Source organism: Carassius carassius, chromosome 18 (assembly GCF_963082965.1).
Source record: "Carassius carassius chromosome 18, fCarCar2.1, whole genome shotgun sequence".
NCBI classification, from domain to species: domain Eukaryota; kingdom Metazoa; phylum Chordata; class Actinopteri; order Cypriniformes; family Cyprinidae; genus Carassius; species Carassius carassius.
Window position 1 is genome coordinate 29,394,312 of NC_081772.1, and position 24,747 is coordinate 29,419,058.

The 24,747-nt window shown below is 46.5% G+C and overlaps 1 protein-coding gene and 5 non-coding genes across 6 annotated transcripts; all 6 read left to right on the forward strand.

Annotated features, from left to right (window-relative positions):
* The first annotated feature begins 1,343 nt into the window (after positions 1–1,343).
* On the forward strand, positions 1,344–2,306 carry LOC132091996 (paraneoplastic antigen Ma1 homolog). The gene has a single exon (XM_059498043.1). It carries the CDS (start codon positions 1,344–1,346, stop codon positions 2,304–2,306), a length of 963 nt encoding a protein of 320 aa, XP_059354026.1.
* A 7,773-nt stretch (positions 2,307–10,079) lies between these two features.
* On the forward strand, positions 10,080–10,152 carry trnan-auu (transfer RNA asparagine (anticodon AUU)). Its single transcript has one exon. It is a non-coding gene; the product is annotated as a tRNA-Asn (tRNA).
* Positions 10,153–10,971: 819 nt separating this feature from the next.
* On the forward strand, positions 10,972–11,053 carry trnas-uga (transfer RNA serine (anticodon UGA)). The gene has a single exon. It is a non-coding gene; the product is annotated as a tRNA-Ser (tRNA).
* A 602-nt stretch (positions 11,054–11,655) lies between these two features.
* Positions 11,656–11,728, forward strand: trnak-uuu (transfer RNA lysine (anticodon UUU)). The gene has a single exon. It is a non-coding gene; the product is annotated as a tRNA-Lys (tRNA).
* Positions 11,729–23,587: 11,859 nt separating this feature from the next.
* Positions 23,588–23,669, forward strand: trnas-uga (transfer RNA serine (anticodon UGA)). Its single transcript has one exon. It is a non-coding gene; the product is annotated as a tRNA-Ser (tRNA).
* Positions 23,670–24,288: 619 nt separating this feature from the next.
* trnak-uuu (transfer RNA lysine (anticodon UUU)) lies at positions 24,289–24,361 on the forward strand. The gene has a single exon. It is a non-coding gene; the product is annotated as a tRNA-Lys (tRNA).
* Positions 24,362–24,747: the final 386 nt, after the last annotated feature.

Genomic DNA, 24,747 nt, shown 5'->3' on the forward strand with positions numbered 1-24,747 from the left:
ATAAAGTTAAGAGGTGGTTAAAAATCTGATGTTTTCATTGTGTTTAAAAAGTGGGCGGATTCATGTTAAATTGTGTTTGTAAAAGAGAACGTTAGTTTATTTCATAATGTAAAAGCCAAAAAAAGAAAAAAATGATTTTCTTTTAGAGGAAGAATAATTCTGTTAAACCCAGGTTGTTTTGTCATGTGACCTTACGTCTGTGAGGGGAGGGGGACGAACACAGAAAGAGATAAGGATGGAAGGAGAGACGCATGTGAGAAAAAAAGTGGATTAAACAGTTCGTTTGTGCATTGAACAGCTTGTTATGCTGAACTTCTGATAGCTTGTACTTTTGATGGTCAGCCTGATAATCTTGTAAGTGACAAGTGATAGTTGTGAGCGACAGTTAATTTCAGCACAAAGTTTATTACTGTTGATTACATGCAGACTTCCGTGCTGGCTAAGCACGGGCTAAAGGCTAAGAGAAACGTGATCGGACTGTGTGGATGCAGCTGTTAGCTAACGCAGCTAGCCATGTAGCTGTTCATCAGTTCCCGACCAGGAAACGAGAGGACGTGAACCAGATAGCGCTCTGAGCTATCAGGGGTGCTCAGAGTTCCTCTGGCAACGTTGGATAATCATCAGAGATCGTGTGGATATCGGTGTGGACACCTGTGTGAACTTCCATTCTCATCTGGACTGAGGTGAACTGACTGGACCATTGTGCTTGGAAAAGGTATCTGTTTCTTTTTGTTTTAACTCAATGAACCTGTAATTTTTGGGTTCCAACGATCCCGAGCCACGACTCAGGCCTGCAACGTTTGTTTTTCTAATAAGGGGTGCCGGCTTTTATTATTTTTATAAAAGTGAAACATTGTGTGAAATATTTTATTCCTTAAGAAAACACTGTTTTTTTAATTGTATACTGTATACTGGTCATTGTATACTGGTGTTTGCATTTTAGCCTAAGGGCACAGACATTTCATTTAGTTTATACTGTCTTTATTTACAATTATTTTATTTAATTAAAGTGAAAACTTGTTATTTTTACACCAAGGTTTCTGTTGTGAGTTTGAGTAGAATGTGCCATTTATTCAGTTATTTACCATAGTTTAGGTATTTGTCTTAGTCCAAGTTTAAGTTTAAGGCATTTTAGTGACCCATATATTTAATCCAGAATATCACACACATACGAGAGTATATATGAAACAAACCTAGGGCCCATCCTCCTATGAGCAGGATAGGAATGGTTACATAAAATGGAGGCACCGCTGGGATTGGGGTGATTTGTGATTAGTATTGGGGTTTTAACAGTCAGTGCAGATAATTAAAAAAAAAAAAAATCTGTTAAACCACAGAGCAAAATGGCAGACAGAGCACAGCTCATTTCTGAGCTGAAGAGGTGGTGCAGAGGAGAAGGGCTGGATGAGGCTCATGGACTGATGGTGATAGTCCCACCTGATGTTGAAATAGCCCATATTGAAGAAGTTGTTCAAACCATTAAGTGCTTGGGACGTGTGCGTGTCAGAGGCAGGATGTTTGATACTACTTTGAGCAGCCTGATGGTTCTCTGTGAAACTAAGGAGAACCTCACCACTGTAAGCATTCCCCCTGAAGTGATGTATCCTGAGAGTGGAGAAACTTGGCCCCTGGTCACCATAGCTAGCAACCCAGCCCCTGAAGAGTTTGGTACCAAACTGAAAGTGCTGTTAGAGACTGAGGGAAAGACTATGGATGATCTTAAGGCCCTGCTCTCTAGCCCTCAACCACCCACTAACTCTACTGAATCCATCTTAAAGGCGGTGGGAGATCTGTTGGAGAAAACCAGTAAACCTCCTGCTGAAGGTGGGTACCGTCGTCTACGCATTTTCTCAGGACTTCTGCCAGTTCCACCTGGGGAGGAGCAGTTTGATCACTGGCTTGAGCAGGCATGGCTCATGGTGGAGGAGAGCAAATGCATGGAGAGAGAAAAAAGGCGCAGGCTGATGGAATGTTTAAGAGGACCAGCACTAGAAGTAGTTAAGGCTGTAAGAGACTCTCATCCTGATTCAAGTCCAGCTGAAAATCTGGAGGCCTTGGAGAGTGCCTTTGGAACTGCTGAGTCTGGAGATGATCTGTATTTTGCTTTTCGACAGATGTACCAGCAACCAGGGGAGAAGTTGTCTGATTTCCTTAGACGCCTGGAGCGGTCTCTGTCTAAAGTTGTTCAGAGAAAAGGCATTTTGCCCAGCAACAAGGACAAAGCCCGTTTGTCTCAACTACTGAAAGGCGCTGTCGCCTCTAAACTTTATGCTAATTCAGTTAAGATTAAGGGAGAGGAAGGATAACCCACCAACTTTTCTACAACTGCTGTGTGAAATTCGTCATGAAGAGGAGTATGAAACATCCAGGATGAAACTCAACAATTCAGTGAATCCAGTGCTCTCAAAGCACATAGCTGATGCTAAACAGGCAGAGATCCAAAGTTTAAAAGCTGAGGTAAAAGAGCTCAAGTCAATGGTGGCTGCTCTGGCCCCCAAACCTACTGAAGCTAGAGCAGAACTCTCCAATCCCTCGCCTGTGACCCCTTCACTCTCAGGTGAACCAAGCCAAGACTCCGGGTTAGTGGCTCTAAAGAAGCAATTCAAGAGACTGCAGCAAAAGCTGCATAGGAAAGAGAACACATATGAGCCCTCTGTCAGAAACCCTTCCGTCTCAGCGGTGGAAGCTGGTTACCGAATCCCCACCAGACCCTCGAGACCCTCCGATGAGCAGTTTTGCTACCGGTGTGGGGAGAATGGTCACTTTGTTGCAAAGTGCCACAACCCAGAAAAACAAAACAAAGTCATAAGGAAGCTGATACGAGCCCTAAAAATTGTGAAAGAAAACCAGCCTGTTACCGACCCCACACTTTCTGAAGTAGACTGTGATGTAAAAAGAAGTGTTGTAAACACGCCAGTCACAACGGTAATTCCAGAAGGTTTGATCGGGCCACCCAGTTTGGTAAAGTTGAAAGTAAAAGGACATCCCTGTAATGCTCTCATGGATAGTGGCTCACAGGTCACTATTATTTTTGAGTCATGGTACAAAAAGCACCTCGCAGATGTCCCCGTGCATCCTGTTTCTGGTCTGGCCATCTGGGGTTTGAGTGAATCCAACAGCAGCTATCCTTACCGTGGCTACAGTTTGGTAGATCTGGAATACCCTTCAGATGTTACTGGAATCAGTGAGGTTGTAACAGTTCTTGCTCTCATTTGCCCCAGTCCTAGGTCTGAAGAGCAGACACCAGTCATAATAGGGACAAATACCTGTCATGTGAGAAATCTGGTCAAGCGCTGCAGTGAAAATGGTCTTGACATCACCAAAACTCTTGGCATAAAAGTTCATTGCAAAAACATGCCTAAACCCCCAACTTTAGTTTCACCTACCGTCGATGATGATGATGTTGGTTGGGTTACATGGCAAGGTCCAGGTTCCCTTACACTTCCCCCTGGGCAAGACTTACAGGTCAGCTGTAAAGTTGAGTTTATGCAAAAAGTTGATAAAGAGATCCTGATGGTAGACACATCCCCTTCAGCACCACTTCCAGCTAGTGTGCTATTGCAGCCCATGGTTGTGCCTGGCAATGCAGTAAATGTTAACAACTTCCAGATGCTAGTCCAAAATCAGTCCCTTAGGGAGACGGTTATACCAGAGGGCACTGTCATAGGGCACATGTATCTTACTGAGAGTGTCACTACTGTCTCTTTCCAAAAGACAACCGCAACAGACTTTGACAAAACCCTGATCAACTTTGGAGACTCCCCTGTAACAGAGGAATGGAAAGAGCGACTCCGGCAGAAGCTTTCCCAACGATCACATGTGTTCTCCATGGAGGAATGGGAGGTTGGAGAAGCTTAAGGGGTAGAGCACACCATCCGTCTGTCTGATTCCCGACCATTCCGGCAACGGTCCAGACGTTTGACTCCTGCTGACATTGATGACGTAAGGAAACATCTTCAAGAGCTCACGCATGCAGGCATCATCAAAGAGTCTCGCAGCCCTTACGCATCACCAATAGTCATCGTCAGAAAGAAAAATGGTTCCATACGTATGTGTATTGACTACAGGTTACTAAATAGTCGTACAATACCGGATCAGTACACCACCCCTTGCATCGATGATGCATTAGACTCTTTGTCTGGCAGCAAATGGTTCTCTGTGTTGGACTTGAGAAGTGGATATTACCAGATTCCTATGGCCGAAGAAGACAAGGAAAAAACGGCGTTCATTTGCCCGCTGGGGTTCTTCCAGTTCGAGAGAATGCCCCAGGGAATAACAGGAGCCCCAGCTACTTTCCAAAGGCTAATGGAAAAGACTGTGTGTGACATGAACCTTCTACAGGTTCTTGTTTACTTGGATGACATTATCGTCTTTGGGAAGTCATTAGAAGAACATGAGGAGAGGCTACTTAAGGTGCTCGACAGACTCGGAGAGGCTGGGCTGAAGCTTTCTCTGGATAAGTGTCAATTTTGCCAGCCAAAAGTAAAGTACCTCGGGCACATTGTGTCATCTGAAGGCATCTCACCAGATCCTGCAAAGATCGAAGCAGTTACCAACTGGCCCAAGCCGACTGACCTGAAGACCCTGAGATCTTTTTTGGGGTTTTGCGGGTATTATAGGCGATTCATAGCCAACTATGCTTCCATAGTTAGACCCTTAACAGAGCTAACCAAAGGCTATGCTCCGACACAAAAGAGTAAAAAGCAAAACAAAGATCCCTCCAAGAGCTATCTGAAAGAGTCTGAGCCATTTGGTCAAAGGTGGGATCAGTCCGGTTTACGGTACGGACCGACAATAATCCCTTGACATATGTGCTCTCAACTGCTAAGCTGAATGCAGTGGGACACAGATGGCTTGCTGCTTTATCGACTTATGACTTTGATGTGCAGTACAGACCAGGCAAGCACAAACATAGATGCCGATCTTCTTTCCCGACATTTTCCGGATGATGATTCCCACCTAGATTGGGAAACCATATCACAGGATGGGGTGAAGTCGATCTGTCAAAGAGTCAGCTTACCTACTTCCTCAGATGGTTCAGTCCGCTATGTGGATCAGCTCGGAGCTCCCCCAGAATGCATTCCAAACATCTATTCATTCCCCATGCACATGGAGCTTGAGGCTTTGAAACACATATCCAAAGATGAGCTAGTACATGCACAAAAAGAAGATCCAGTCATTGGATCTGCACTACAGGCTGTCCAGCATCATAAATGGCCAGAACATGTTGAGAATGATCCAGAGTTTTCCCAACTGAAAGGAGAGAAAGACAAACTAACTCTAAATGCTGGTCTTCTCTATCGCCAGTCTAAATTGCCTTCAGAGGAGAACGTCAATCAGCTCATTTTGCCGACCAAGTATCGAGACACTGTTCTAAGGGCCCTACATGATGATTTGGGACATCTCGGAATCGAAAGAATAACTGACCTGCTGAGACAGAGATTCTTCTGACCAAAGATAGCCAAAGATGTTGAGCAGTATATTAAAAACTGTGGAGAATGTATTACACGCAAGTCCCCTAATCAAAGAACAGCTCCCTTACACCAGATTACCAGCAGGGGACCAATGGATCTTGTGTGTATAGATTTCCTCTCCATGGAAGTAGACTCAAAAGGAATGAGCAGTGTATTGGTCGTAACTGATCACTTTACACGCTATGCACAAGCTTTCCCCACTAAGAACCAGAAAGCTCAAACAGTGGCCACGATCTTAGTTGACAAGTTCTTTGTGCATTATGGGCTACCAACTAGGATCCATTCTGATCAGGGGCGGGATTTTGAGAGTAGATTGATCCAAGATCTGTTAAAGATGATGGGGATTCGTAAGTCGCGTACTACTCCCTACCACCCGCAGGGGGATCCGCAGCCTGAAAGGTTCAACAGGACCTTGCTTTCTATGTTAGGAACGCTAACACCTGACAAGAAGCGTCAGTGGAGCCAACATGTACCACACTTGGTCCACGCCTACAACAACACTAAATGTGATTCAACAGGATATTCACCTTATTACTTAATGTTTGGCCGGGAAGCCAAGCTTCGGGTGGACTTGTGCTTTGGAACGGGTGTGGATGGGAAAGTAGACAGTCATTCCCGCTATGTGGCAAAGTTAAAAGAGGACTTGAAAAAAGCTTATCGGCTGGCATCAGAAATGGCTTATAGATCTCATCAAAGGAACAAGAAGTCCTACGACAAAAGAGTTAGTTTCCAGTCCTTAGACGTAGATGACAGAGTGTTACTCAGGAACCTGAGGCTGAAAGGCAAACATAAGCTGCAAACAAGGTGGAATCCTATGCCTTACCTGGTTGTTGGAAAAATGCCAAATCTTCCTGTATATAAGCTCAGGCCTGAGAATGGGAAGGGAAGTGTTAAAACGCTTCACAGAGACCACATTCTGCCAATAGGACAGCTAGTGAGACTTCCAAAAGCAGAGGTGGATCATGACTCATGTGTCAGGGCAAGAACAAGAACTGAGACTTCCAGAAAACAGACATTGACCTTACCTGACACTGTCCTCCCCGAGCCACTTAGCACTGATTCTTCTTCCGACTCGGAGTACTACAGACCTACTAGGATTTGCTATAAGCTCAGAGAGACTCCCAGGACTAGACCGACTACACACCTTTCAGAGGACATGCAGGAGGATGTAGATCCCCCTCTGTCAGAAGAGAGCTCTGAAGAGGATGATAAGGTGGAGGAGGGACCCAGTCCGGATGCTGCTCCTGAAACTGATGATGAGCTGGAGGAGACTGGACAGGAGAGCTCTGAAGAGCCAGAAGTTGAACCAAATGAAAGTCAAGATGACAGTGCTCTTAAGTCTACAGACGTAGATGTTAGCGTAGATGCTAGTCAAACACCAGAGCCATTGATTAATAAAGCTGAAACACGCTCGAAAAGACCCATCAAACCAGTAGTAAGACTAACCTATGATGAGCCTGGTAAAGCTAGAGATCAGCCAATCACTATCATACACAGAGGTGTGGTTTTTAAGATTGGAAAGAATTAAACTTAGATAAGCTGTTGTTATATTTACCTTTCTCCTAAAGTAGAGTTTGAGTTGTTGTTGTCTGTTGAGGACACCAGACTATTAGAAGGGGGAGGGTGTAACCCAGCTGAAATGTTAAAACACATTTAAATAAATAGTTCATGTTGATTAAAAAAAACATGTTAAAAGAATATAAAGTTAAGAGGTGGTTAAAAATCTGATGTTTTCATTGTGTTTAAAAAGTGGGCGAATTCATGTTAAATTGTGTTTGTAAAAGAGAACGTTAGTTTATTTCATAATGTAAAAGCCAAAAAAAGAAAACATTATTTTATTTTAGAGGAAGAATAATTCTGTTAAAACCAGGTTGTTTTGTCATGTGACCTTACGTCTGTGAGGGGAGGGGGACGAACACAGAAAGAGATAAGGATGGAAGGAGAGACGCATGTGAGAAAAAAGTGGATTAAACAGTTCGTTTGTGCATTGAACAGCTTGTTATGCTGAACTTCTGATAGCTTGTACTTTTGATGGTCAGCCTGATAATCTTGTAAGTGACAAGTGATAGTTGTGAGCGACAGTTAATTTCAGCACGAAGTTTATTACTGTTGATTACATGCAGGCTGCCGTGCTGGCTAAGCACGGGCAAAAGGCTAAGAGAAACGTGATCAGACTGTGTGGATGCAGCTGTTAGCTAACGCAGCTAGCCATGTAGCTGTTCGTCAGTTCCCGACCAGGAAACGAGAGGACGTGAACCAGATAGCGCTCTGAGCTACCAGGGATGCTCAGAATTCCTCTGGCAACGTTGGATAATCATCAGAGATCGTGTGGATATCGGTGTGGACACCTGTGTGCGCTTCCATTCTCATCTGGACTGAGGTGAACTGACTGGAACATTGTGCTTGGAAAAGGTATCTGTTTTTTTTTTGTTATAACTCAATGAACCTGTAATTTTTGGGTTCCAACGATCCCGAGCCACGAATCAGGCCTGCAACGTTTGTTTTTCTAATAAGGGGTGCCGGCTTTTATTATTTTTATAAAAGTGAAACATTGTGTGAAATATTTTATTCCTGAAGAAAACACTGTTTTTTGAACTGTCATTGTATACTGGTGTTTGCATTTTAGCCTAAGGGCACAGACATTTCATTTAGTTTATACTGTCTTTATTTACAATTATTTTATTTAATTAAAGTGAGAACTTGTTATTTTTACACCAAGGTTTCTGTTGTGAGTTTGAGTAGAATGTGACATTTATTCAGTTATTTACCATAGTTTAGGTATTTGTCTTAGTCCAAGTTTAAGTTTAAGGCATTTTAGTGACCCATATATTTAATCCAGAATATCACACACATACGAGAGTATATATGAAACGAACCTAGGGCCCATCCTCTTATGAGCAGGATAGGAAGGGTTACAATAGGATGAGACATGGCAGCCTGATTTCTCCTCAGTGGGACTGCTGTTTTACCCGCTTCCAGGGCTAGCTTACAATCTCGGCTTGCTAGGTTGCAAGTAGGTCAGGCAGCAATGTGACACACAACAGGGCAGAAGGTGGTCTGCTTAATTCAAGTCCCTGTTTGGGCGACGGTCAGTCTACTTTTTGGAGGCCTCAGCTTGCTATCACTACGGGTCCATCTCTTCTGCTGACTCTGTATTAGAGCGATGTTCCTTCCTTCTCCAGGGGGTCAGTGCATCTCCCTTGTTCGGCACACATGATTCTGATGGTCAGCCCTTTAGGAAAGAGTGCTCACGGAGTGAGTAGAATAAGACAGACCTCCCATTTGTGCAGTGCTGTCGGTCCCCAGGGCCAGTACTGAAAAACCCCATTACATAGGATGAGACATGGCAGCCTGATTTCTCCTCAGTGGGACTGCTGTTTTAGCCGCTTCCAGGGCTAAATTAGAATCTCGGCTTGCTAGGTTGCAAGTAGGTCAGGCAGCAGTGTTACACACAACATGGCAGAAGGTGGTCTGCTTAATTCAAGTCCCTGTTTGGCCGAAGGTCAGTCTCCTTTTTGTAGGCCTCAGCTTGCTATCACTACGGTCCATCTCTTCTGCTGACTCTGTACTAGAGCGATGTTCCTTCCTGCTCCCGGGGATCAGTGCATCTCCCTTGTTAGGCACACCTGATTCTGATGGTCAGCCGTTTAAAAAGAGTGCTCACAGAGTGAGAAGAATAAGACAGACTTCCCAATTGTGCAGTGCTGTCGGTCCCCAGGGCCAGTACTGAAAAACCCCATTACATAGGATGAGACATGGCAGCCTGATTTCTCCTCAGTGGGACAGCTGTTTTACCCGCTTGCAGGGCTAGCTTGCAATCTCCGCTTGCTGACTGAGCTGGGATGGTTGCAAGCAGGTCAGGCAGCAGTGTTGGGCACAAACTGAGCAGAAATTGGTCTACTCCCGTAGTTGTGGCCGAGTGGTTAAGGCGATGGACTAGAAATCCATTGGGGTCTCGCCGCGCAGGTTCGAATTCTGCAGACTACGCTGTTTGCTGAAGGCCATGAGGCAAAGCGTCCATGCATTTTTCACGGTCCTCGCACTTATTTGCGAAATGTCCAGTCCCTCTTCGATGGACAAACACGCCGCTGCTGCTTTTTGTATCCGGGCTCCAGGGGTTGCCTTGGGTGAGCCAGTGGCACGCCTTGATCGTATAGTGGTTAGTACTCTGCGTTGTGGCCGCAGCAACCCCGGCTCGTATCCGGGTCACGGCAATCCTTTGCTGTTGAGTATACGGGAAGGTTGAAAAAATTTTACCACCTCATCTTTCTGCGTGATTTTGTTTCTGAAGCTTGGCCTGTGCAGGGCGCCACCAGACAAGGGGGCTTGCTTTCTAACATTAGGCGTAGTCGTGGCCGAGAGGTTAAGGCGATGGACTTGAAATCCATTGGGGTCTCCCCGCGCAGGTTCGAACTCTACCGACTACGGGAGGGATTTGCAGTATTGCTTTAGCTTTCTGTGACGGTAATTGTGCCTTCTATGGTCCTTCGCTCTCTGTGCCATAACTGCTTCTAGCTTTCATCCTCGTGACACCTGCGTCTCTTCTGGGCAGCTTGTTGTAAAACTGCTGCTTTATAAAAGGTGAGAAGCCAGTGCTCCACAAGAGCTGGGATAGCCCAGTCGGTAGAGAATCAGACTATTAATCTGAGGGTCCAGGGTTCAAGTCCCTGTTCGGGCGAAAGTCTGTCTGCTTTTGGCGAAGTCACCTTGCTATCACTATGGTCCATCTCTTCTTCTGAATCTGTACTGGAGCGGTGTTCCTTCCTACTCCACGGTATCAGTGCACCTCCCTTGTTTGGCACACCTGATTCTGATGGTCAGCTCGTTAGGAAAGCGAGCTCACAGAGTGAGTAGAATAAGACAGACCTCCGAATTGTGCAGTGCTGTCGGTCCCCAGGCCCAGCACTGAAAAACCCCATTACATAGGATGAGACATAGCAGCCTGATTTCTCCTCAGTGGGACTGCTGTTTTACCCGCTTCCAGGGCTAGCTTACAATCTCGGCTTGCTAGGTTGCAAGTAGGTCAGGCAGCAATGTGACACACAACAGGGCAGAAGTTGGTCTGCTTAATTCAAGTCCCTGTTTGGGCGAAGGTCAGTCTTCTTTTTGTAGGCCTCAGCTTGCTATCACTACGGTCCATCTCTTCTGCTGACTCTGTACTAGAGCGATGTTCCTTTCTGTTCCCAGGGATCAGTGCATCTCCCTCTTTCGGCAAACCTGATTCTGATGGTCAGCCCTTTAGGAAAGAGTGATCACAGAGTGAGTAGAATAAGACAGACTTCCCAATTGTGCAGTGTCGTCGGTCCCCAGGGCCAGTACTGAAAAACCCCATTACATAGGATGAGACATGGCAGCCTGATTTCTCCTCAGTGGGACCGCTGTTTTACCCGCTTGCAGGGCTAGCTTGCAATCTCCGCTTGCTGACTGAGCTGGGTTGGTTGCAAGTAGGTCAGGCAGCAGTGTTGGACACAAACTGAGCAGAAATTGGTCTACTCCCGTAGTCGTGGACGAGTGGTTAAGGTGATGGACTTGAAATCCATTGGGGTCTTCCCGCGCAGGTTCGAATCCTGCTGACTACGCTGTTTGCTGAAGGCCATGAGGCAAAGCATCCATGCATTTTTCACGGTCCTCGCACTTATTACTCTTCGATGGACAAACACGACGCTGCTGCTTCTTATATCCGGGCTCCAGGGATTTTCTTGTGTGAGCCAGTGGCACATCGTGATCGTATATTGGTTAATACTCTGCGTTGTGGCCGCAGCAACCCCGGTTCGAATCCGGGTCATGGCAACCCTTTGCCGTTGAGTATACGGGAAGGTTGAAAATTTTTTACCACCTCATCTTTCTGCGTGATTTTGTTTCTGAAACTTGGCCTGTGCAGGGCGCCATCAGACAAGGGGGCTTGCTTTCTAACATTAGGCGTAGTCGTGGCCGGGAGGTTAAGGCGATGGACTTGAAATCCATTGGGGTCTCCCTGCTCAGGTTCGAACTCTTCCCATTTCCGGAAGGATTTGCAGTATGGCTTTAGCTTTCTGTGACTGTAATTGTGCCTTCTATGGTCCTTCGCTCTCTGTGCCATAACTGCTTCTAGCTTTCATCCTCGTGACACCTGCGTCTCTTCTAGGCAGCTTGTTGTAAAACTGCTGCTTTATAAAAGGTGAGAAGCCAGTGCTCCACAAGAGCCCGGATAGCTCAGTTGGTAGAGCGTCAGACTTTTAATCTGAGGGTCCAGGCTTCAAGTCCCTGTTCGGGCGAAGGTCTGTCTGCTTTTGGCGGAGTCACCTTGCTATCACTACGGTCCATCTCTTCTTCTGAATCTGTACTGGAGCGGTGTTCCTTCCTGCTACAGGGTATCAGTGCATCTCCCTTGTTTGGCACACCTGATTCTGATGGTCAGCTCGTTAGGAAAGCGCGCTCACAGAGTAAGTAGAATAAGACAGACCTCAGAATTGTGCAGTGCTGTCGGTCCCCAGGCCCAGCACTGAAAAACCCCATTACATAGGATGAGAAATGGCAGCCTGATTTCTCCTCAGTGGGACTGCTGTTTTACCCGCTTCTAGGGCTAGCTTCAAAATTTCGGCTTGCTAGGTTGCAAGTAGGTCAGGCAGCAGTGTTACACACAACATGGCAGAAGGTGGTCTGCTTAATTCAAGTCCCTGTTTGGGCGTAGGTCAGTCTTCTTTTTGTAGGCCTCAGCTTGCTATCACTACGGTCCATCTCTTCTGCTGACTCTGTACTAGAGCGATGTTCCTTTCTGCTCCCGGGGATCAGTGCATCTCCCTCTTTCGGCAAACCTGATTCTGATGGTCAGCCCTTTAGGAAAGAGTGATCACATTGTGAGTAGAATAAGACAGACTTCCCAATTGTGCAGTGTTGTCGGTCCCCAGGGACAGTACTGAAAAACCCCATTACATAGGATGAGACATGGCAGCCTGATTTCTCCTCAGTGGGACCGCTGTTTTACCCGCTTGCAGGGCTAGCTTGCAATCTCCGCTTGCTGACTGAGCTGGGTTGGTTGCACGTAGGTCAGGCAGCAGTGTTGGAAACAAACTGAGCAGAAATTGGTTGGCTTGTTCGGCACACCTGATTCTTATGGTCAGCCCTTTAGGAAAGAGTGTCCATAAAGTGTGTCCATTTTTTTTGGAGCATCCATTCAGGTATAAGTTTGAGGGCTTGTGTAAGGGGAACTGCGCGCTGACCCCAAAAAATTTTTGCCGGATGCGGTGTCGATGTCTGCCGGACTGCGCTGGCCCACGGGAGACCCCTGACCGGCGCGGGAGGATCTGGTCCCCCAAGGGGCCTCGCGGAAGCTTACCCAAATTTGAGGCCCCTAAATGCCATACAGCACTTCTCCACAGGGTGGCGCACGGAGCAGTACACCTCAGGTTTAAAACAGTGGCATTTACCCGAATGGGGGGTGGACGATTTTTTTGCCCACGAAACCAATTTTTGTCCATTTGACCTTTAAAGTTACAGAATGACCATGGAACCGGTGCGGACCCCCGTCGGACCCCCAACCCGGGTCCCACGAACCCATTATTTGTACATTTGACCATTATATTCACACAATGACTGCAGATCATCTGCGGACCCCTTGCGGACCCCCACCCTGGGTCCCACGAACCCAGTATTTGTCCATTTGACCATTATATTCACACAATGACTGCGGAACATCTGCGGACCACTTGCGGACCCCCACCCTGGGTCCCACGAACCCACTATTTGTCCATTTGACCATTATATTCACACAATGACTGCGGATCATCTGCGGACCACTTGCGGACCCCCACCCTGGGTCCCACGAACCCACTATTTGTCCATTTGACCATTATGTTCACACAATGACTGAGGATCATCTGCGGACCACTTGCGGACCCCCACCCTGGGTCCCACTAACCCACTATTTGTCCATTTGACCATTATGTTCACACAATGACTGCGGATCATCTGCGGACCACTTGCGGACCCCCACCCTGGGTCCCACGAACCCACTATTTGTCCATTTGACCATAATGTTCACGGAATGAGCCCAGATCACATGCGGAACATTTGCGGACCCCACCCCCGGGTCCCACGTACCCAATATTTGTCCATTTGACCATTAGCGTTAGAAAAGGGCCTCGGTTGGACATTTTTTTCTGAGACATCCCTGGGGCCCAAAACTTGGAACGGTGGCTCCTGGGGCCTCCCCCAGTAAGCTTATGAAGGCCCGGGGCCCAAGAGCCCTTGCAATCAGTGTCCACGAACCCGCTATGCTGAACACATTCAAATAAATGGCAGGTGGGTTTTTTTTAGAAAAGTTCCAGGGGCCCGAAATTCAGAACGGTGCATCTTTGGGGCCCCTGGATCATGCAGTCCAAAGCGCGGGGCCCTAGTGCGATGCACTTTTTTCCCTTTAGTTCTACGACTACGTGCTTCGGGGCCTTGGGTGAGGGGCCCCTGAGATGCCAGAATCTCAAATCTGGGGGCCCTACGACCTATCGTCTCCAAACTGTGGACGTCCCACCTCCCATCAAAACGCGTAACGCTTTTGTGGACGTGGGGTCCCTTCTGTGACCGTTTGACCCCTAAAGAAGGTGGTAGGGCCACCAGACTTCTGTGCCCAGTCGAGGGGATCCCCTCGAGACACATATCCAAAATTCGGCCCGATCGGACTCTTGGGAGTCGTGTCCACGTCGTGTCCACGACCCTCTAGGGATCCCCGAATTTCAGCCGCGGGGTCCACCACATCGCGGAGATATTAGCAAAAAAATAGTACCATCCACCCCCCTCGCACCTACTCATCCATGCCGGCCAGGGTGCACCCTCCCCGGCTAGAGAAGGCAGCTCGAGGGGGGTGGAAGTCAGAAGAAAATTTTTTTTATGAGGCCTAATGAAAACACTTGTACTGTACTCAGGGTAGAGGTCTTCACAGTGCACCCGAGACCCGTCGACCCCGGACCCGACCCGGGACCCGTACGGGTTCGGGTCTATATTTTAAATCATCAGCCGGAGAACACCCGGCCATGATCAAAGACTGCTTGTGTTTTTTGTAACTTGCAACTTGTAAAATTAGGAAAAGAAAAGAGGGAGCCAAAAAAAGTGATCTCTCTCTCTCACTGCTTTTAGAAGCAGAGCGCGCAGACTCAGAGTTAATACAAGTGCACGCACGGTAATAATGCTTGCAGACATGACACACTCATATTTAATATATTTCAAATCAGCAACACAATCTGAGGTGAACTGTCACATGAATGTTTTCTATGACGCTCAAACTGCGTTAAAGCTTTTTCGGTTGATACAGCTAGCACGCATGTGCAGTCTCGAGCGCATTTCATGTTTCAGTGAGGGACACTTCGACCGCCAAACCGCGTTTTACATTTTCTCCCATTTTTATAATATTATAAATGAACCGTTTAATCTTAAAATTTTAGTGGTTCAGATTCAGACTCGATGCAGATCAGAGAGCACAGAGATCAGATGATAGCAAATAAATAACGTCAGCGGCCATGGCATTGCACGAGCGATCGTTATTATAGTTCAAAAGGGCAACCAGTCTAAGTTATTATGCAAATTAACTCAAGTCAGAATGTACATATGCACAGTTGCATTTGTCATCCGTCACCGTGACATCAAGTGGACTTTTGAAACTGAAATAATGAGTGGATTCAGCTTGGACTTGGAATAACGAGAGGAATAACATGAATAACTTTCTTGTCGGAGGATTGTAATGCATCACAGGCAGTCAGGTACAATGAGGAGAGACTACGGCTCTTTAAATTAGGTAAGACAAAAAGCTGTATTTTTCGCAACAGGTTTATTGATTTGTAATAGCAATTTTATGGTGGAATATGTGAACGTCGGGTCCAGTCGGGTCTGTGTCTTCCCAGCGGGTTCGGGTCCAGATTTCAAATAATATACGGGTCTGGGTCGGGTCCGGATAGGCATTTCTCGGATCTACACGGGTCCGGGTCCGGCTTTTGAAATATTAGACGGGTCCGGGTCGGTTCGGTGTAGTACATTACGGGTCTCTTTCGGGTTTGGGCACAAATTTTTGGAAACGTGAAGACGTCTAACTCAGGGCACTGGATTTTGGTTAATTTCACCACATGTGGTGCATGTTCACCAAAATGTCAAACACTTTGCCAAGCTGTAACTCCGACAAAACGGGGCCAAACTGCACCAAACTCGGGTCAGAGTAAGACCTCCAGAAGGCCTACCGAACACCGCTGCCCCCCATCCATAACACCCCGGGGGGCGAAGTTATGGCCCCCCACATTTTTGATAGTCAAATGGAAGGAAGAGACCTAGTGACTTGAAACTCGGTGACGTAATAGCCCTCGAAGGGCCCTCTCTGAAGCCACCTCCCCCAAGTCGATAGACCCCCAGGGGCCAGAGATACGGGCCCGCAAATGCAAAAGGTCCCAAAATTTGACCGGCCATAACTCACCCAAAAAGAGGGGAAAAAACACCAAACTCTGGTTAAAATTAGACCTTGGGGACCTCAATCCGACGACACTAGCCCCATGTTCCTAGGACCCCGGGGGTCCGAGTTACGGCCCCCCAAAATGTGGAATTTGAACCGTTATAACTCAGGAACCAGACCACCCAGGAACTCGAGGGTGGTCGCATACGGTAGGCCTATCGACCCTTTAGGGATCCCCCGAATTTCAGCCCCGGGGTCCACCGCATCGCGGAGATATTAGCAAAAAAATAGTACCATCCACCCCCCTCCCACCTACTCATCCATGCCGGCCAGGGTGCACCCTCCCCGGCTAGAGAAGGCAGCTCGAGGGGGGGTGGAAGTCAGAAGAATTTTTTTTTTTATGAGGCCTAGAGAAAACACTTGTACTGTACTCAGGGCACTCAGAGGAATCCATTTTTGTAAGTTTTATCCCATTAAACTGTAGAAATATACATAGAAAAATTTTTGGTTTTTGGTTAATTTCACCACATGTGGTGCATGTTAACCAAAATGTCACACACTTTGCCAAGCTGTAACTCCGCCAAAACGGGACCAAAGTGCACCAAACTCGGGTCAGAGTAAGACCTCCAGAAGGCCTAACGAACACCGCTGCCCGCCCATCCATAACATCCCGGGGGGCGGAGTTATGGCCCCCACATTTTTGATAGTCAAATGGAAGGAAGAGACCTAGCGACTTGAAACTCGGTGACCTGATAGCCCTCGAAGGGCCCTCTCTGAAGCCACCTCCCCCAAGTCGATAGACCCCCAGGGGCCAGAGACACGGGCCCGTAAATGCAAAAAGTCCCAAAATTTGACCGGCCATAACTCACCCAAAAAGATGGGAAAAAACACCAAACTCTGGACAAAACCGTTGTAACCCAGGAACCGGACTACCCAGGAACTCAAGGGTTGTCGCAAACGGTAGGCCCCTTGACCCTCTAGGGATCCCCCTAATTTCAGCCCCGGGGTCCACCGCATCACGGAGAAATTAGCAAAAAAATAGTACCATCCACCCCCCTCGCACCTACTCATCCATGCCGGCCAGGGTGCACCCTCCCCGGCTAGAGAAGGCAGCTCGAGGGGGGTGGAAGTCGGAAGAAAAATCTTAGGATGAGGCCTAGAGAAAACACCTGTACTGTACTCAGCACACTAAGAGAAGTCCCAAAATTTGACCGGCCATAACTTACTCAAAAAGAGGGGAAAAGATTTTTAGAAAAAAAAATTGCCATTTATTCAGCACGTCCTTCCTAATGGTTCCATGGACAGATACATTTTAGCGATTTCGTGGTTGAAGTCTCATCTGCTGTACTCTGCAAGCTCCAAGGAACCCATTTTTGTAAGTTTTGTCCCATAATACTGTAGAAATATGTATATATGTCAGGGTGTAACTCCGCCAAAACGGGGCCAAACTGCACCAAAATCGGATCAAAGTCAGACCATGGGGCAGTCTATCCTACGACATTTGCACCATGTCCCTATCACCCCGGGGGTCGGAGTTACGGCCCCCCAAAATGTGGAATTTGAACCATTAAAACTCAGGAACCGGACGACCCAGGAACTCGTGGGTGGTCGCATACGGTTGGCCCCTCGACCCTCTAGGGATCCCCTGAATTTCAGCCCCGAAGTCCACTGCTTCACGGAGATATTAGCAATAAATAGTACCATCCACCCCCTCGCAAGTACTCATCCATGCCGGCCAGGGTGCACCCTCCCCGGCTAGAGAAGGCAGCTCGAGGGGGGTGGAAGTCGGAAGAAAAATCTTAGGATGAGGCCTAGAGGAAACACCTGTACTGTACTCAGCACACTAAGAGGAATCCATTCATGTAAGTTTTATCACATAATACTGTAGAATTTGCATAAAAATGAGCGTTGAATTTTGGCACACATGTGCACCACATGTGGTGCGTATCTCACTGTTCATTAAATAGCAACTGTATTTAACTTTATTTATTTCAAATGCGTGTTATTGTTAATGAAAATACCTGTAATGTACTCAGGACACCAAGGGGAACCCATTCATGTAAGTTTTATCACGTAATAATGAAGACTGGCCATGTGTTAAAACTGTTATAGCTTGCAACCTTTTAGCAGAAAATAACACTGCATCGGGATCTGTTTTCATGGTGGTCAGGAGGTAAATTTGCAATATGGTTAATGAAAACACCTGTACTGTACTCAGGACACTCAGAGGAATCCATTCATGTAAGTTTTATCCAATAATAATGTAAAATATGCATAAAAAAATTATGTCCACGGGAGCACTACGGAGGTCCCGCTGAATAAATTGTAAATGGACATTTTTTAAAAAAAACCCTCCCATTTACCATTTATTCAGCACGCCCTTCCTAATGGTTCCGTGGACAGATAAATTTTAGCTCCCAGGAATCCATTTTTGTAAGTTTTATCCCATAACACTGTAGAAATATGCATAGAAAAAATGTGTATATTCAATATTCACCACATGTGGTGAATATTAACCAAAATGTCACACACTTTGCCAAGCTGTAACTCCGCCAAAACGGGGCCAAACTGCACCAAAATCGGGTCAAAGTCAGACCAGGGGGACCTCTATCCGACACCACCAGCCACAAGTCCCTGAACCCCCGGGAGGCGGAGATACGGTGCCCCAAATTTGGTGTACATCCAATATGAATAAATGGCAAGTGAGATATGTGTCCACCTGAGGTTTAAGCTGTTAGCCAGCACCCCCCATTATGGGACTCACAGCTGAAAGTGCTCTAACTAACTTATAATCGTAATAGTTTCCTACTTCAGTGTGTTACAAACATAATTGTGGTGTCTTTAGAAAGAAGACCCTTTGGGCTTCACTTTTTATCAACCAGATTTGATAATGCTCAAAAATATTAAAAGTTATAGACACTAAAGTGCCTTGAATTTTTTTTACCACTCTTAAATATTTTTTTATTTGATATAAAAATACATGAAATAAGTCCTGGAGCAATCTAGAAAAGTAATGGGTTGAAAGCCACATGTCTCATGAGTTTCTATTTCAAATCTGAATAAAATATAATGAAAAATGAGACTCCTGCAAATATTTTTCTGAGACTATGTCTACACCCCCCACCCCCCAAATATAAGAAAATATATTTCCCAATAGTATTGAAGACTTCTACAAACTATTTAGTCAGTAAACATACCACTGCATAGTTTTTTTCAATTATAAAACACTAGACATAAACTTAGACATCATATAAATGATTTATTTGAGCAGTAGAAAAATACAATAAGAATAATTTGAGTAAGAAAAATAAGAATAATAAGAAAAATAAAAAAAGATTTAACATTGTTTGCCAATATAAAACATCCTGAGATTGCTAGAGATGCATATTTTACAATGAATTACGATGCAAATAAGTAATGATGTGCTGATGGCCACTTATACAGATGGTAATAACACAAATGTTCCGAAGTAAATAATCCACTCTCCCTATTCATATAGATGCGTTCACTTTGATAGCCGTGACCATTCAGTAATAGCGAGCTGATTTGGGCTGATTTGCACTCAAACAGATGGTAGTCATGCACATACATTCACATTCAACATAAAACACACTCTCACATATATAAAAACTCTCTAAAATAAAAAGAAAGACAGGAATTTGCAATCGCTGTAAGTTCCGCCTCCATCAGCTGACCGGTGCATCAGAGCGCGTCACCAGTTCTCAGGAGAGAGCGCCAAATTCAAATAAACTATTTTCCGCCTATTTTTCATTCATTCTTTTTTCCAGTACTGAAAAACCCCATTACATAGGATGAGACATGGCAGCCTGATTTCTCCTCAGTGGGACTGCTGTTTTAGCCGCTTCCAGGGCTAGCTTACAATCTCCGCTTGCTAGGTTGCAAGTAGGTCAGGCAGCAGTGTTACACACAACATAGGAGAAGGTGGTCTGCTTAATTCAAGTCCCTGTTTGGGCGAAGGTCAGTCTTCTTTTGTAGGCCTCAGCTTGCTATCACTACGGTCCATCTCTTCTGCTGACTCTGTACTAGAGCGATGTTCCTTCCTGCTCCCGGGGATCAGTGTGGAACATGAGCCGGGCAAAAGAAGCTGTATCTGTGGTGGGGGCCTCAACCCTAAGGACATTTGATGTCTGCACAATGTCTCATTTAAACAGCATGAGCCAACGGGTCCTTGGTCGGGATTTGATGCCAGAATTTACCCCTCCAGGAAAACCCACTGGTAAGATATCTCACAGGAAAATGCTGAGCATTGGAGTATTTCTCTCTCTCCTGTGTTTGTTTGTTTGTGTGTGTGTGTGTGTGTGTGAGTGTGTGTGTCCTCTCCCCATTAACAATGTGGTACAAATTATTGCAGGGGAGCGCATTGCAGTGGAGTACTTGTTGGCCCAGTCCAATAGAGGCGACCAGTTGATTGCACACCACAATGACATGCCTGAAGTCCCCCCAGAGGAGCCCGGAGAGGATAGTGAAATTGACACGACTGTGTGCCATGCAGCTGACCTTAGGGCTGATGACTCTCCAGTAGCTGTCGTGCAGGTCCAGGTGACAAGTCAGGTGGGTGACACTGAACCCAAATCCCCAGATGAGGAGGTCACTGAGGAAGAGGAGGATGACACTGCAAGTCCTAGCACATCAAGCCAGGTAATATTGCTATCCTGTACTATTTTTTACTTTTAAAAAAAATGTATCTGGTACAGTGCAAAACGCCTATTGTCACCAATGTGTAAAGTTAAAATATATGCATGTACAATGCAAAATAATTATTACAACACCGTATATGTTTATTGGACTGTGTTTGGCATTTTTCTCAATTTCCAGAGTACACAGTGTGATTCCAGAGGTGTCTTGGGCTGGGAGGCAGTTGATGCCCTGGCAGCCTACTTGGTTGGCCTAAACCGAACGATCACTGCCTTGTCATCACAAGAGGAGGCCAACATAGTCCAGCTGTACATGGCTCTGCATGCCATGGACAAGGTACCATCAAAATATAGCCAGAGGGTTAAGAAGAAGGCTTTGACAGGACCTTGGAGAGCATCCAGGAAGCAGAGTGGCTCTGCTCCAGGACAGCAGGCAGCAGAGAGGTAATTTGACTATTTGGATCGTCACTAGTTTATAACCCAGTATACAGTTCAGATTATATCATCTTTCTTTTCCATAGATTGTTCATGACTCATGGGCAGGCAGCTCAGGACCCTGAAGTCCACAGGGTCTGTGAATGTGTTTGCCTAAGGCTTTTGAAAGAGTTTCAGCAAGCACGGAACAGGCCCAGGGACACACAAGGAAAAACTCTGCCAATTCCACAATCTATTGTGGTGGTATACAGCCACTTAAAACACCTGATGGAGGACAGCAGAGAGGTTCTAGGACAGACTAACCTAGTTCTGGTCCCGATAAACACCACTACTGTCTCCTCGTGGTGAGTCTTGTTTTATGCGATACTTTTGCACAATCACAGTAGTATATCAAGATTGTACTTATAAAACCTTCTTGTACATGCTTTTAAAAATGATGCTACAGGAAGTAAAGACAATGGGCTTTTATTCACTTAAATTGCTAATTTAAGATGAAGAATGTTTCTCTTGCAGGCTACTAAAAAGACAGAAACGTGTAGACAGAGACATGCTTCTGCAGGGTACTGCACTGCCCAAACAAGTATATTTGGCAAAGGAGGCTCTTCCTGAAGTGCGCGAACTTCCAGCTGTTCCTGCACAGCATGGGCATGAGGCCATGGTATTTCAGGATTCAGCAAATCAGGAGGGAGAGGCCTTCATTCGTAAGCGTATCTCCAACAGGTGCCCAATGCCCACCCCTCCTCCTGGATCTTACTCTGCATTTCCCATATACCCACCAGTACCACACTTTGCATTCCCCCCTGGGTCCTACCCACCCTTTCCCAGCTACCAACCAGGTCTACCACTGCCTCATTCTACCCAATTCCATCCCCCTCCCCAATTCCAGCCCCCTCTCCAAATCCAGCCACCTTTCCAATTCCAGCCCCCTCCCCAATTCCAGCCACCTTCCCAATTCCAGCCACCTCCCCAATTCCAGCCCCCTCCCCAATTCCAGAAGCCTAATACCTTGCCATCACAAACTTGTCCTACCACTCAGCCCAGGCAGCGCACATGGAGAAGGCAGAAAGCTGCCCAAGAGGATGAGGAGTGAGTGGCTAGAGGTGAACCACCATGGAAACGACTAGCAAAGGATATATATCACTATATCTGCAAGCAGTGTGGGCTGGCAAAAAATAAGACAACTGGCCACACTCAGCTGAAGGGCCGGTGGGATTGTCCAGCCTCAGGCCTCTCTGTTGCACAGTGGAGAGAGAAAGTACAGGGAGTTCTTTGATTTTTTTTTCATTGGTGTATATAGTAATGTATATAGTTAGGTTTTTATATAGTTGCATATGTTGTGCTGTGTGTGTGTTGTGCTGTGAACATTTTGTTTTTAGTTGCTGTTTCCAGTGTTTCATTTGCAGTGTTTGTAAAAAAAAGGAAAGACACAGCTCTTGTGGTGTAATAGTAACACATCCACCCTTTGGGTGGAAGATTCCAGGTGCAAGTCCTGGCAAGAGTTTGTGGTGTGTTTGTCAGATTATTATTATAATTATTAATTTTTTTTATTAAAAATATAGTCAAAAACCAATCAAACACTTTACTTAAATCCTTTGTGAGTGTTCATGAAGTTTGATGGATAATTTTTTTCTTTTTCTTGCTTTCCCTCCTTTCTCCTTCTCTTTTCCCTTTCTTTCCCCCTTGTAGCAGTCCCTTTTGCCCTGTTTTTGGCCGAGAGGTTAAGGCGATGGACTTTAAATCCATTGGGGTCTCCCTGCGCAGGTTCGAACTCTGCCGACTACGGGAGGGATTTGCAGTATTGCTTTAGCTTAATTTGAGGGTCCAGGGTTCAAGTCCCTGTTAGGGTGAAGGTCTGTCTGCTTTTGGCGGAGTCACCTTGCTATCACTACGGGTCCATCTCTTCTGCTGACTCTGTATTAGAGCGATGTTCCTTCCTTCTCCCGGGGATCAGTGCATCTCCCTTGTTCGGCACACATGATTCTGATGGTCAGCCCTTTAGGAAAGAGTGCTCACGGATTGAGTAGAATAAGAAAGACCTCCCATTTGTGCAGTGCTGTCGGTCCCCAGGAACAGTACTGAAAAACCCCATTACATAGGATGAGACATGGCAGCCTGATTTCTCCTTAGTGGGACTGCTGTTTTAGCCGCTTCCAGGGCTAGCTTACAATCTCGGCTTGCTAGGTTGCAAGTAGGTCAGGCAGCAGTGTTACACACAACATGGCAGAAGGTGGTCTGCTTAATTCAAGTCCCTGTTTGGGCGAAGGTCAGTCTTCTTTTTGTAGGCCTCAGCTTGCTATCACTACGGTCCATCTCTTCTGCTGACTTTGTACTAGAGCGATGTTCCTTCCTGCTCCCGGGGATCAGTGCATCTCCCTTGTTCGGCACACCTGATTCTGAGACTTCCCAATTGTGCAGTGTTGTCGGTCCCCAGGGCCAGGACTGAAAAACCCCATTACATAGGATGAGACATGGCAGCCTGATTTCTCCTCAGTGGGATCGCTGTTTTAGCCGCTTGCAGGGCTAGCTTGCAATCTCCGCTTGCTGACTGAGCTGGGTTGGTTGCAAGTAGGTCAGGCAGCAGTGTTGGACACAAACTGAGCAGAAGTTGGTCTACTCCCGTAGTCGTGGCCAAGTGGTTAAGGTGATGGACTTGAAATCCATTGGGGTCTCCCCGCGCAGGTTCGAATCCTGCTGACTACGCTGTTTGCTGAAGGCCATGAGGCAAAGCATCCATGCATTTTTCACGGTCCTCGCACTTATTTGCGAAATGTCCAGTCCTCTCATCGATGGACAAACACGCCGCTGCTGCTTCTTGTATCTGGGCTCCAGGGGTTGTCTTGGGTGAGCCAGTGGCACGCCGTGATCGTATATTGGTTAGTACTCTGCGCTGAGGCCGCAGCAACCCTGGTTCGAATCCGAGTCACGGCAACCCTTTGCCGTTGAGTATACGGGAAGGTTGAAAATTTTTTACCACCTCATCTTTCTGCGTGATTTTTTTTCTGAAGCTTGGCCTGTGCAGGGCGCCATCAGACAAGGGGGCTTGCTTTCTAACATTAGGCGTAGTCGTGGCCGAGAGGTTAAGGCGATGGACTTGAAATTCATTGGGGTCTCCCTGCGCAGGTTCGAACTCTTCCCATTTCCGGAAGGATTTGCAGTATTGCTTTAGCTTTCTGTGACTGTAATTGTGCCATCTATGGTCTTTCGCTCTCTGTGCCATAACTGCTTCTAGCTTTCATCCTCGTGACACCTGCGTCTCTTCTGGCCAGCTTGTTGTAAAATTGCTGCTTTATAAAAGGTGAGAAGCCAGTGCTCCACAGGAGCCCGGATAGCTCAGTCGGTAGAGCATCAGACTTTTAATCTGAGGGTCCAGGGTTCAAATCCCTGTTCGGGTGAAGGTCTGTCTGCTTTTGGCGGAGTCACCTTGCTATCACTACGGTCCATCTCTTCTTCTGAATCTGTACTGGAGCGGTGTTCCTTCCTGCTCCAGGGTATCAGTGCACCTCCCTTGTTTGGCACACCTGATTCTGATGGTCAGCTCGTTAGGAAAGCGCGCTCACAGAGTGAGTAGAATAAGACAGACCTCCGAATTGTGCAGTGCTGTCGGTCCCCAGGCCCAGCACTGAAAAACCCCATTACATAGGATGAGACATGGCAGCCTGATTTCTCCTCAGTGGGACTGCTGTTTTAGCCGCTTCCAGGGCTAACTTACAATCTCAGCTTGCTAGGTTGCAATTAGGTCAGGCACCAGTGTTACACACAACATGGCAGAAGGTGGTCT